This window comes from Camelina sativa, chromosome 11, assembly GCF_000633955.1.
Source record: "Camelina sativa cultivar DH55 chromosome 11, Cs, whole genome shotgun sequence".
Taxonomy (NCBI): Eukaryota; Viridiplantae; Streptophyta; class Magnoliopsida; order Brassicales; family Brassicaceae; genus Camelina; species Camelina sativa.
Genome location: NC_025695.1, coordinates 19,254,719 through 19,269,851, shown reverse-complemented (window position 1 = coordinate 19,269,851; position 15,133 = coordinate 19,254,719). Strand labels below are relative to the sequence as shown.

Here is a 15,133-nt window from a genome sequence, read left to right as displayed (position 1 = left end):
CTATTTTTTTAAAAAGTCTTACCTCTCTATAGTTGTTGGCTCCTCCATCTTGTTTTACTACTCTCACTACAACATAAATTTTCTTGTGTCATTCTTCTAAATTTCTTGTCCATGTCAAGCTAGATTCGAAGGATTTCAACTGAAAAATTTCGAAAGTTTTTATCGTTTACGTCAATATAATCAAGGTGATGTAGCAAACCTTTTTTTTTTTTGTCAACATTCATTTAGAGGGATTTGATTACATAGATTCATGCGAAAAAAATTATTTAAATTGCATGCTAACGATATGACTTATGTGGTTAATCTTGTTTCAAACTTAGGTTTTGGAAATGGAGAAAAAAGCTGGGAAACAAAAGAAGAGAATTGTTGAATGGAATGATGTCTCTACGACAAAGAGGTCAAAGCGAGCAGCAGCATCTACATACTTCAAGGAGAAGCGGATCCGTATCTCTCAGAAATCTGCAACTGTTAAAGCAAAGAAACATCAGATTGTGGAGGAAGAGATCACGGCGATAAAGTTAACTACTTCTTTAGAGAGCAATGGTGATCAACCTCGTCCAAACCGGAGGTTAACTGAATTCATTTTACATGATTCAAATGGAGTTCCTCAGCCTGTGGAGATGTTGGAGCTTGGTGACATCTTCATTAAAGGTGTTATCTTACCTTTAGACGAGGACAACGATCAAGAGAGGGGTGTGAAGTGTCGATCTTTTGGCCGAGTAGAGAACTGGACTATATCTGGTTACGAAGATGGTTCCCCGGTGATATGGATCTCAACCGATTTAGCAGATTACGATTGCCTTAAACCTGCTACCAGCTACAAGAAGATGTAGGATTATTTCTTTGAGAAAGCTTTTGCTTGTGTGGCTGTGTTTAAGAACTTTTCCAAGAATCCGGATACAAGCCTTGATGAGCTACATGCAGCGGTTGTTGGGTCAATGAACGGACGCGAGATCTTTTCCAGCAGTGCAGCCATCCAAAATTTTGTTAGATACCAAGGAGAATTCATATATAACCAACTCGTTGGTTTGGATGAGACAGCCCAAAAACATGAAACAAGCTTTGCTGAGAATCATGTTCTTGTTTCTCTGAGATGTGAAAGTAGTATACATCAAAAGGGTTTGTCTGATGTGGCTCTGAGGATTGATGAGACAAAGGGCATGGCATCTGATCAACTGGTGGATAGTGCTGACAGCGAGGAGGACGTTGACGTTAAGTATGCTAAACTACTACAAGATGAAAAGTATCGGAAATTAATGCAGCGGCGGAGACGTAAGCCCAGGTCAAATTCTGTTTCAAATAGTTTTTACATTAAGATCAATGAAAAAAAGAGCACCAAAAAAAAAGTAGATGAGGTTCAACGTTACGACCTTGGCTATAAGGTTGACACACGTGACCTACCTTGCAAAATACTTCACAATTGGGCTCTTTACAACTCTAATTCACAGTTTATACCACTAGAGCTACTTCCCATGCAGCCCTGTGCTGATATTGACGGCACCATGTTTGGGTCGGGTGTGGTGGATGAAGGAGATAATGTAATAGGGTTTGGTTTCGATGATTCGGAGAGCTCTACGCAGTCACATGATCCTAATCGGCTGCAAATTTTCCTTAGCCATGTAAAGGAATGGCATATTGAGTTTGGGGCACATATGGTCTCCATGTCATTACGAACAGATACGGCCTGGTAAGATTAATATATAGTTCATTCCATGTTTTCGCTTTCCATGTTACTTATATTACTTGCTGATGTATCATATGTATATGCAGTTATAAACTTGGGAAACCGTCAAATCAGTATGCTCCTTGCTTTGAACCTGTTCTGAAAAAAGCAAGGGTTGGACTATGCATTTTGAGTTTGGTCAGGAATGAGATAAGACCTACTAAGCTTTCATATGCAGATGTCTTAAAACGACTTTGTGGGTTAGAGAATAACAATAAAGCTTATATTTCTTCTGATCTCTTGGATGTTGGGAGATATGTGGTTGTCCATGGACAAATTCTGTTGCAGTTTTTAACACAATATCCTGAAATCGGTATCCAAAGGTGTTCGTTTGTTCTTGGTCTTACAAGGAAAATGCAGGATAGCCACCACACAAGATGTCACGTCAAGAAGAAGAAAATTTTGCGAAAAAGAGAGAATCTGAATCCAAGGGCAAAAATGGCACATGTGGCATCCAAGATGAAAGCCATGCCAGCAACAACAACTCGGCTTATCAGTAGAATTTGGGGCGAGTTTTACTCCATTTACTCTCCAGAGGTTAGAGACGAGGACTCTGTACCAGAAGCTATTGAGGTTCGAATGTATAATGCTCCTAAGAAAATTAGAGGTATTGTTGGGGAAATGGAGATAAGATGGGAAGGTGAGATCCTTGGAGAAACTTGTGCTGGTGAGCCTCTCTATGGACAAGCCTTTGTTGGAGGTTTACAGGTGGCTATTGGTGGTGCTGTCATCTTGGAAGTTGATGATCAAGATGAAAATTCAGCGATCTATTTAGTGGAGTACATGTTCGAGAGGAAAGATCACTGCAAATTTCTCCATGGGAAACTCTTACAAAGAGGATCCGAGACTGTTCTAGAGTCAGCTGCTAACGAGAGGGAACTGTTCTTGACTAATGAATGCCTTACTGTTCAGCTCAAGGATATAAAAAGAACAATCTGTTTCGAGATTCGATCAAGACCATGGGGGCATCAGTATAGGAAAGAGGACATGGCTGCGGATAAGCTTGACCGGGCAAGAGAAGAAGAAAGAAAAGCTAAAGGTTTGCCACTGAATACTACTGTAAAAGCTTGTACTCACCTAAGAGAGGAGGATTCTTTAGTCTTCCAAGGAATGATATGGGTCTTGGTTCTGGATTCTGCAGTTCATGTAAGATAAGGGAGGATGAGGAGGAAAGGTCCAAAACTAAACTCAATGTTTCAAAGTCAGGATTTCTCTCCAATGGGATTGAGTACTCTGTAGACGATTTTGTTTATGTTATCCCTGAATACATAACGAAAGATGGATCGATGAAGGGTAAAAGAAGGAAAAATTTCAGGTGTGGACGAAATATTGGGTTAAAGGCGTTTATAGTCTCCCAATTACTCAGTATAATTGTCATAGAGGAGCCCCAAAAAGGTAGTACGGCTTCCTTACAAGTTCAAGTAAGGAGGTTTTATAGGCCTGAGGACATTTCTGTAGAGAATGCATATAAATCAGACATCCAAGAGGTAACAACTATTTCTTACGTATTAACAAAAAATAAAACTATTTCTTACGTAACATATTTGGTAATGTTTAAAAGTTTGTCTTATAATATATATATTTTTTGGCAATTTTTTAGCTTTATTATAGCCAAGACGCATATGTTCTCCCCCGAGAGGCTATAAATGGAAAATGTGAATTAAGGAAGAAATATGATATGCCCCTATGCAATGAACTGTATATATCAGACCATATTTTCTTCTGTGAACTTTTCTATGACTCCTCTAATGGTAGTCTCAAGCAGGTAAATATTTAAATTAATTCTATACATAGTTTTTAAAGATCATGATTATTGTTGGTTCCGACAATAAAGCTGAAGTGTTGTTTCTTTTAATCGTCGTCATGTAATAGTTGCCTTCCAATATGAAGCTGGCTTTCTCTACTATTAAAGACAAAAATCTCCTACGAGAAAAGAAACAAAAGGGAGTGGAGAGTGAAACTGACTCTGAGATGTTTGTGAAGCCTAATAAGGTACCTAAAGATATGCGTCTAGCTACACTAGATATTTTTGCAGGATGTGGTGGCATGTCTCATGGACTAGAAAAGGCTGGTATGTAATTTATATTCTCCTTACATACATTTTTTCATTCAAAATGCTTGAACAACTCAACTTGTATATTTATATGCATGGTTTATGTACACAAGGTGTATCTGAGACAAAGTGGGCGATCGAGTATGAAGAGCCAGCTGGGGAAGCTTTTAGACAAAATCATCCCAAAGCAACGGTTTTTGTTGAAAACTGCAATGTCATACTTAGGTATATAGTAGCGAACTAAAAAGAAAATACACTTTATATACACTTCCATATAGGGTTTTTCTTGTGTTGAGAGGATCAGTCGTTTGAGATTATTAATTACAGGGCTATAATGGAGAAATGTGGAGATCTAGATGATTGCATCTCTGAGGAGGGAATGGAGATTAAACTTGATGAAAACCAGAAGAGTACTCTTCCAGTTCCTGGTCAAGTTGATTTCATCAATGGAGGCCCTCCATGCCAAGTATATCTTTTAAACTGTTGGTGTAGCATTTCAATATAATTTTTTTCTGATAATAATAAGTGAAAAGCTTCTTAATCTGGAAAATTTGGCAGGGATTTTCTCGTATGAACAGGTTCAGCGGCAGTACATGGAGTAAAGTCCAGCGTGAAATGATCTTAGCATTCTTGTCATACGTTGATTATTTCCGGCCAAAGTATTTTCTTCTAGAAAATGTGAAGACCTTTGTGACATTCAACAAAGGAACTACATTTAAGCTTACCTTGGCTTCTCTTCTTGAGATGGGTTACCAGGTAATTAATATTTATCTCCTAGTGCAATTATTTATGTGTCTTGGTCTTTGTGTTCCACAAGTACGTGATTTCTGTTTAGGTTTTAATATTACAAGTCCGTTGAAACATGTAGGTAAGATTTGGGATCTTGGAGGCTGGTGCATATGGAATATCCCAACCTCGTAAAAGAGCCTTCATTTGGGCAGCTGCACCTAACGAAGTTCTTCCAGAATGGCCTGAGCCAATGCATGTCTTTAATAATCCCGGTTTTAAGATCCCATTGTCTCGAGGTTTATATTATGCTGCTACGGAGACTACAAGATTTGGTGCACCTTTCCGCTCAATCACGGTGAGGGACGCGATTGGAGATCTTCCCAAAGTAGAAAACGGAGAATCCGAGATATCTAGAAAGGTATGATTTAATATCACCACGCCACAAGAAAGTATCTTAAATACAATCACCTTTAATACAATAACATGAAGTTATGGTTTTTGTGCCTTGTAGTATAATGGTGCTGATTCAGTCTCATGGTTCCAAAAGAAGATGAGAGGAAACATGGTTGATCTTACTGATCATATATGTAAAGGGATGAACGAACTAAACCTCATTCGATGTAAGAAAATCCCGAAGAGGCCAGGTGCTGATTGGCGTGACCTGCCCGACGAATACGTAAGTCGTACTCATATACATCCGGCTACACGAATTCTTATTAAATCTACACATCACTATAAATGCATTTTTTATATAATATTACAGGTGAGGTTATCAAATAGGGTCGTGAAAAAATTGATTCCTTATGGTATATCAAACAAAGCTGATGAACACAACGGTTTTAAGGGACTCTATGGTAGATTGACCTGGGAAGGCAACTTACCCACTTCCATCACCAATCCTTTGCCCATGTGTTTTGTGGGAATGTGCTTTCATCCTGACCAGGACAGAATCATCACTGTCCGTGAATGCGCTCGATCTCAAGTAATAAAAACTCTTATATTCCTTCTACTTTGTCTTCTAGCATTAATAAAAATGTAGATATTTTTGGTCATGGGAACTAAGTAATTTTAGTGTATGGATATAACTCTTTTAAGCGAATGTGTGGTTTTATAAAAAATTGCAGGGGTTTCCGGATAGCTTTACATTTTCAGGGAGGATAAAAGACAAACATAGGCAGATTGGGAATGCAGTTCCTCCACCATTGGCATATGCTCTCGGTCGAAAGCTTAAAGAAGCCCTACACCTCAAGTCCTCTCGTCAACACGAATCCTAAAATTCAGCCAAATTTGCACAATATGTCAGAAGAATAAGAGATAGATTTGTAATTAATTCATTTCTCTTTTCAGTATAGTCCTTTCTTGAAACACAAAGTCATTGGTTTAATTACGATGATAGTCGTTGATAATAATACTAAGGGTAGGTTTGTTTATTCCATTTTGTATGTAAAATCATACTCCCTCCGTTTCAAAATATATGATGTTTTAACTAAAGCATGCAGATTAAGAAGTCTTTACTTTTAAAGAGTTCAACCAATCAGAAACAATACTGCATAATATAAAATACTAAACTAATCTAAAAGTTGCATAGAAAATTGAAAATATCTTATATTATGAAACAAAAAACTTCTCTAAAACATCTTATATTTTGAAATGGAAGGAGTACTATAATCAATAAACTATTTTCTTTAATATTTTTCGACAAACTTTTGCTATAAAATAATACAAAAAATAATACATATAAAACTTTGGTGGATGATTTTTACCTTATTATCTATTTAAAACACGTTAAGAAAATTATGACCTCAAGGTCTAATATTTCTGGTTATGTTGACGGTCGAACAATTTAGATTACTGGAAATTTAACAAAAAAACTTGAAAAAATAACTTTAAACTATATATTAAAAAACCTGAAAACAATTTACACAGAACTCAAAACTGGAGTTTCACATATTTAATCTGCTTTGCTTAAATTTTAGCAGTTTTATATTTTATATGTATATATATATATATATATATATATATATATATGTATACATTAATAAATACATGTTATATATTACTTTCCAAATAAATGTATCATATAGTCAATATCGTTATATTCATTTTTTTATAAAAAAGGTAAGTATAGCTTTTTACAAATTTTCAATTTGTCTTTATATTATATAATATTATATTATATAATATTACTAGGTTTGAAGCTGCGGTACACCGCAGGACGATTTGTTACTATTTTTAAAATTTTGAATACTAATTAAGTCAAATTGATATATATATATATATATATATATATATATATTTTAAAGGAAGTTCTAACATTTTTATATATTTAGTTTTACTAAGGATTTAAAATGGCTTAATAGTATATTTTTCATCAGACTAATTTAAAGTGTATAGTGTTTTAGATATATATATATTATTCGTTTTTTAAGTGATATGTTTAAATTATGTAACACATTATTGTAGTCAACAATTTAAATATTATTTTGTTATAATTTTATTAACTAATAATCTCTATATTTTTTAAAAACTGTAATTGCTATTAATATCTTGATTTCGAAATATTAGTGATCATATATTTACATTTATGAGAAAGTATTAACATGCATATCTATTGGGTTACGTTTAAATTTTATTTCATATTGGGCCAGATTAGGCATGTTTATATGAAGAGTTTGAAGGGCCTGTTTTTGGTTTTCTTTTTTTCCAAATGTAAACTGACAATTTTTGGCTGGAATCTAGATAGGAAATGACACTTTTTTTTTTTTATTATAATTTTCTTAAAGCTAAATTTCATCTATGATCAATCAACTTCGTCAAATTTTTCATGTTGATTCCAGAAAATTAGTTCTCTATTTCAATCTGTATCCTTTTAATCTTTCCATATATCTGTTTTTGGAGAGCTATTCAAGGTTCAGATAACAGTTGACGTTAAAAAGTGGTGCTTTTCTATTTTGTTTTCATCGGCTATCTATCATCAATTAATCAAGTCAAGTATTGCTTTTTCTTTAAATGGGTTATCTCCTTCAAGCAATCGATCATATGGGGAAGATGCTTCTAAATCTTTATGTATCATTTGTACTTGTATGAATTCTACTATCTCTGGGTGTGAAGATCTAATCCTCTGGCTTTTTTACTTGATGATGTTATAGAATTTTGTTTAATCCCGATTAATAGTAGGATGTATAATATAGAAAATCATTTATATTGTTTATGACCAATCTAAGTGCCTGAGTCAATCTGAAATTGTGTTGATTTTTTCATTTAGCGGAGACAACATATGCCAAATACTCGTAGTATATACCAATCATATCATGGATATAGCTTTCATTATGTAATTAGCACTTCAAGATTCAAATAAGTAATCTATGGTAGTACTGACTTTTTGTTGTGTTTCTAATTCAAGGGAATCATTGATTGTTACAGAGATAAATTACAATCAGATAAGTACTTTGTACATTGCTAATTTCTCCCTCCCCCCCCCCCCCAAATGTAATTGATTTTGTCTATTGAAATACTAACTGCCTGCTATATTCTTTGTAGGTGACTTGTTTGACATCACGTAATTTTGCTGAGCCAAATTCTGGGAAGATTCATCATGATTGACAAAATTCGTTTCGACCTTAGTTTTGAAAGGTTAGTTTTCTAGAACACTAACTTCTGCATTATAATATACATGAATTTATTTATCATGAATAAAACTATGAAAACTTTATTATGATAAGATTTGATTCAAGAATGTAAATCCAACAGAAATAATAAAAAACTGGAAACGTTTTTAAGTAGTTTCATAATGTCAATCTTCCGGTAAATCTGTAGCCAAACATGGTTCCTTGTATGAGTCGTAGAGCATGCTATTGTAACTCCTAAAATCTTTATCACTTTGTTGGTCCCTTCAAAAACCTAAAAAACAATTTTACATAATATATAGAGATTATATAGAGATATTTCCAAATATATATGTGACAACCCGTCCCGCGGATCCCACTAGTCCACCGCTAGCTGTCCCAACGGACCATCCGTGGACCCCACTAGCCCACTGCTAGCCGCCCAAACGGACTCCAAGCTGGCCCTGTAGGGCATCGATCATAACCCATCACTGTGGATATCCAAAAATAACCTACTGGTGGATTTGGATATCCACAATGATGGGTTAGGATCGATGCCCTGCAGGGCCAGTTTGGAGTCGTTTGGGCGGCTAGCAGTGGGCTAGTGGGGTCTACGGACGGTCCGTTGGGGCAGCTAGCGGTGGGCAAGTGGGGTCCGCGGGGCGGGTTGTTACATAAAAATTGATTTTTATGTGACAACCCGTCCGTAGACCCCACTAGCCTCACTGCTAGTTGCCCCCATAGGCTGGCCCTGCAGGGCATCGATCCTAACTCATCATTGTGGATATCCAAATCCACCAGTAGGTTATTGGTGCATCAGGCGTTCCTCGAACCCTGGTCCCTCACTCTTTAACAACCTTCCTACAGACAAGTTGGGAACTCACCATCCATCATTATTTCCAAAGATTCTGAAATTTTTTCTTGAAGACAACAATCATTGTTTGCGTTTTGGGCTCCCCTTCTTTATCCACTATAAGAACTCTTAAACCCTTTTAGATGTGTCCCTTGGCAACGCTACATATAGCTGTCCATGAGAAAACACAGGTTGAGGAAGAAACAATCCAACTTCTTCTAGTGATTGTCCTTGACTCTTGTTTATAGTCATTGCAAAAGCCACAGCCAATGGGAAATGCCTTCTCCTCATCTTGAAAGGCAACTTAGTGTCTGATGGTTTTATTATGAACTTTGGAATCAAAACTTTGTCTCCAACTCTATCCCCTGTAATAACGCAAGTTTCTAGAACATTATTTCTCATCTAAGTAATCTGCAATCTATTACCATTGCATAAACCACCTTTAGGATCAATATTCCTCAATAACATAACATGAGCACCTATCTTAAGCCATAGCCTATGGTTTGGCAATCCAGATAGTCTGATGCTATTCAAAAAATCAGAACTGAAGACTGGGTTGTTTAAAAATTCAATATCCTGAGGGTCAATACTATCAGCACTTAAGTAGACCATTTCTTCTCCTGTATAGACATAGATATAATACATATTCAATATGTAAGATATGTCAAACAAAGTAAAATAATGAAGTGTTTAATATATACTAACCTTCGAGCTTTTCAAGCAATCTTTCATTTATATTGTGAACATCGCTATTTGTTGGACATAAGATAGATCTGCTTTGAAAAAATTTAGGATCTTTTTCCTCCTGCAATTTTTCCAAATTTCCATACACGGCTCTGCTTATAGAATTGATAGGATCATCAATATTTTTTGATTAGAAATTCATCTGGAATATCAATTAGAGCTTCCCCATCATTTGGCTCAGCAATTTTCCCATCACCAACAACTAATATCCAATCAGAAAACTCCTTGATACTTTCTGCTTCGCTCTCCAACACTCCATTTGACATAAGACGCATGTTCTTTGTCAAATTTAGAACCTTACAATGTTCCCAGAGATATGATGAATTTAAAGATGCTAGAACAATCTGAGCCCTACCAGCACCGTTGATAACAGGGAAAACTTGTCTGAAATCACCTCCAAAGACAACAACTTTTCCACCAAACGGCTTATTATCATTGTTTCTCATAATATCTGACAAACTTTTATCCAAATTCTCAAAACAATATTTGCTCATCATCGGTGCTTCATCCCATATGATAAGATAAGTTTCTTTCAACATGTTAGCAAGATCTGAATTAGGATTGATATTACACTTTGTAAAATCATCAGGGTTAATAGGGATACAAAACCTTGAATGTGAAGTCCTCCCACCCTCCAACAACAAAGACGCAATACCGCTTGATGCAACATTAACTGCTATCAATCCCCTATATCTAACAGCAACAGACAGAGTTTTCTACATAAAAGTTTTTCCTGTTCCTCCAAAGCCGTATACAAAAAACACTCCTCCATTGTCTTTCAGAATAGCCCCCATGATCTCATCATATATTGCTCTTTGTTTTGATGTCATCTTATTTATCCACTCATCATGTTTCTCTTTCAAATAATCACGATTGTAGTTCTTCTCTTCTGTAATGAGACGGTTGGAATGATCAACATCTATGTCAGTTGGCTTTGGCATCTCGTCGAATGCTTTTAGAGTTCCACCATTGCTTAACATTAGTTTTTCAATCTCATGGAGAGTATATTTTTTCTTCACATCATCTGTAAAATTCAATTATGCACATAATAATTAGATATCAGTCACATAACTGTTTTACAAAAATAAAAAAGTTCGTAACTGTCTTTTTTTTTTAAATTAAAAACTGTAAGATGTTTAATGAAACCAAACCTGGATTATTATTGTATTGTTCTCTTTTCTTGTACTCAATGTCGTCTGATAATACTTCCCAAGTTTTATCCCACACATGTTATGGTCTTGATAAACAACCATCTAACAGCATCATAGTGAATAAATTGCACAATTGAGGTCCAAAAAACCATTGACTTGCTTCAATAATACTATCTATATAGGCCTGATCATCTTCCAAAATACCACGCGCCCATCATGCTTTTTTGTATGTGTCATACACAACACCTCTATAAGTTCTAATATCTTCATCACTTTTAGGACCAGTGACTATACCAAGAAGGCTTCTCATGTAATATTCTCCCTAAGCTTCCATAGTTTTTTTTTTCCATCCCAAGTGAAATATTTAGGAATTTCAGCATAAGTGAACTGTCTAGCAAATTCACAAACATGATTCAATTTGAGGTAGGCCATGAACATAGAATCTACATTAGCTCTTCTTTCCAAAACATCTTCAAGATTATCTTTGCTTTTGTAAAAAACTGGTTGCTTTCCTAGTTGATGGAATGGAAGTTTCATTACTGGTATATTTCTATACTGTATTGGAAATTTAGAAAGCCTCCAAGCTGCTTCAGAAGCTTAAACATATCTACAGAAAATGAAATCAAATATCAGTATTGTACAACGCAATATCTAAATAGTGTATATTCTTCGGATTGAATAGTGAAAGATTTTAAAACCACCTGCAATCAAACCAATTTTTTACTTCATCTTTTTTCTTTTCTTCGGGATTTATAAAGGAAGAAGCATCACCACATCCTGCGTCCTTTGAGTTGTTACTAATATTGGTGACACCATTATCATCTGAAGTAGTTTTCTTTGTAGGTTATATCACAAAAGCTACATGATCTTGTCCCTTGTTAATATACTTAAATAAGTATTTGATAGAACCTGATTGGTTCCACCACTCAACATTGATGTGAGCCCGATAGCGCAATGATAGGATACGATTGTAAGGGACAACATATCTGTTATCACACTTTATTCCATTCTTCTCTACAAAAACCGTAGAAGCTCTCTTTCTATATACTGGATATACATCTTTGTCAATAGTAGTATCTTCAACATACTTCTTAGGAAAAAACTTTGAGCACTTTCCATCAACCATACATGATGAGTTTGGATTCGCCGCACCACACGGTCGGTGGATCATGTAATCCTTTACAACTTCGTATAGTTCTGGATCTTCATCTTTATCTGGAATCTCAGCAGAGAATATCTTGTTAATGTCATCGCTTGTTGGCAATTTACAACTTTGATCCATGAATAGAAGAATATGAGCATGAGGGAAATCTCTTTTCTGGAATTCAACAGTGTACATTGCTACATTAATAGCAAACATCATGTTAGTAAATTAAATACAGATAGTATCAAAATAAAGCATAAAAAAAATTCACCAGCTGTAGACTTCCCTAAAAGATGTGTTCCTGTTAAGTCTTTGATAAGAGAATCAAGTTTTATCTTGAATATCCTACACATAATGTCTATTTTTTTTATCTGAACTCAGTTTCCTCTTTTTCAAGTACCTTGTAATTTCTGGCCACTTGGGATTACATGTAAATGTAATGAATAAGTCGGGAAAACCATACTGTTTACATGTAGTCATGGCATCATAAGAACCCTGCAACATATAGCGAGGTCCACCGCTGAAAGAAGCTGGTATTCGAACTTGCTTTCCTTGCTCCTCCATGTTACAGTTTCCACTTTCGGCCGCAACTTCCAAAGATGCATAACTATCACATCTTAGATTAGACTTGTTAAATTTAATATATTTCAACCTGCTTGATTCCAGAATCGTGTATGCATCTACTAAGAATTGTTGGAATATACGCTTAGACCTTAGGAGAGTTTGAGCTTCATTCTCTTTGTCCTGGATTCTGAAAGCAAACCACTGTCTCATACTAATAAACTTATTTTTGTATCTGGGTTGTCACCTCTAAACCCTTTCTCTATTCCAATTCTGAAACCATCTTCACCATAGGGAAAAATAAGAGGGTATTGTAGTGCCAAGTAAGAAACATGCACTTCACTTATTCTTTGTAGCTTTCCAGAATTCTTTTCTTGTACAACTATATCACGTACAGGCATCTCAGGACGAAAGTCATCAGGAATCAATGCAGCAACTTCTGCTGCTGTTGGCATATAATATGTTCTCTCATCCTTACCTACATGATCACTAATGATGCGCATATGGAATTTATCTTCTTCATTAGCAGCAAACATATCTTTCGCTTGTCTAAATCCATCAACATAAGGATTTACTTCATCCAGCATCTTAATAAGTTTAGCGATGAGCTCCTTTCTTATACTATTTCTCTCTTTGACACTCACAGATTTTTTTTCCCTTATTGTTCATAAATTTCATAAATAAAAAAAACCGTTTATCAGGAGAAGGCTGTTAAAAAACAGTAGTACCTATTGTGTGAAGGATAAGTTTGTAGAAAAAAATCAAATTTGAATGTTGATCGTTTCATACCTCATTATAGTTGATCTGTTTTCAATCTCATTCTCAGTATCTACTACATATAGCTGTGAAACCTTGGCATAATCTCCATTTTCTCGCTTCATACTTCCAATTTTGTGAAAAATTTGGCCATGTAGCTAGAATTGCTTAGGACCTTTTCCCTTCTCAATGGATCGATCGACTTGACCACCAAGAGAAGTAAATGCAAAAAGCATATTGTATGCTCTGATATTTTCTCTAAAATGCCTACTTAGTGCATCATCCTTACTAAGCAATTCCCTAATTAGCTCTGGTGCTTCTTTTAGGAAGGGTATTTTTACAGTTCCTTGTAAACAACAAAAGGAGAATTTTGTTTTTTTTTGTTCTTCTTCGTTTGTTTAGTAGTTCATCATACCACATCATAGCTTCACAGTAACAACACTTGTATGTTGGATCATCGAGATTTGAATATTCACTTTCATTCCCTACAAAAGTCAATTTGAAATATAATTTAATATAAACCACTAAGTTAAATAAAATCAGATAGCAACTTTTGCGAATAATACCTTTGTGTCTTTTTTGAGCCGAAGATTTACCCTTTGAATTAGATGTTGACGTGCCACCAAAAGACAATGATTTTACACTGAAACTTTTATGCCGTTTCTTTTTTACCGTAAATGCAACATCTGTTTCTATTGTGATCTCACTGCTGGACAGTGAAGTGTCTGAATCATTGTCTTCTTGACTACTAACATCGAAATCATGTTCTTTATCTGAATGATCCTCACCTATTATCGTAAATTAGTTTTGATGAAATAGATGAGGTCGCATAATTAATTATTAAACAATCTCAGACAGCTATATTAAGTTACCTATAGTTGAAGAAGCATAATTGGTATTTTCCATATAATCCTCCAAATGTGGAATATATTTTTTTTTTGTTTTTTGAGTGGTTGCTTAACTACATTTCCTACTGGTACATCTGAAAGTTTCAAAGTTTTGCATCATTAGTATGTATTCTCTTAAATAATAATTATTAATACTAACTCTTAACTATTTAAATATTTTGCAGGTTTTGTACTCTTACTTGGTGTTGGCCAGCTTGGCTTATGTCTTCTAATTCTAACAGGTTGGTTTGTAATGTCTTCTAAAACCAGTTTTGAAGTACATTTGTTTTGGCTTTGACAACTTGATCTTCTCGCTTTACTTGTTGATATAACATCTGGTGAACAAAAATTATAATCAGTTTTCCATTTACTAAAATTATAGAAATTTGAGTAATGAATGGTATTAAACTTACCTTCAACAATACTACTTTCAGAAGTCTCAAATAGATTCATAATTAATGATGACTTTTCTCTGGTCAATGTAACAGGGGTCGTTTGTGTTTTCTCTTCAAAAGTTGTTGGTAGTGTACGAAAAAGTTTAGGCAACTAAGTTTGGGTACGTGGCAATCTTAATAAACATGGTATTCTTTACTTACACTTGATAGCTTCATTTCTTAGATCTTCAATAAGATGGGTTGTCCTAGTGGACAATAGGATTGTCGTATATTCACTAGAGAGAGATTAGATGCTTCTGCTACGAATCTGGTTACTGTTTGGTGAATCAAACAAGATTATTATTAAAAATGAGGTTAGTGTAATGAGCATATACGTTAGAAATTTAATCCAATAATGACTGACTTTTACATTTTTTAGAGCTGCTACGAATGGAGGATAAGAAATCTACATCACCAGGATCTGCATATGATTGGTTTATCTTGACAGATGTGTAGTTCTCAACACAGTTTACTGCCACTCATTCACCTATCA

General features: G+C 35.0%; 1 protein-coding gene and 1 pseudogene across 1 annotated transcript; one reads left to right on the top strand and one right to left on the bottom strand.

Moving 5' to 3' along the window:
• LOC104723835 lies at positions 330-5,779 on the top strand (annotated as a pseudogene).
• Positions 9,093-9,575, bottom strand: LOC104728133 (ATP-dependent DNA helicase pif1-like). Its single transcript, XM_010447161.1, has 2 exons — positions 9,389-9,575; positions 9,093-9,328 (listed from the first exon to the last, which is right to left on the bottom strand). Exons 1-2 carry the CDS (start codon positions 9,573-9,575, stop codon positions 9,093-9,095), a joined length of 423 nt encoding a protein of 140 aa, XP_010445463.1.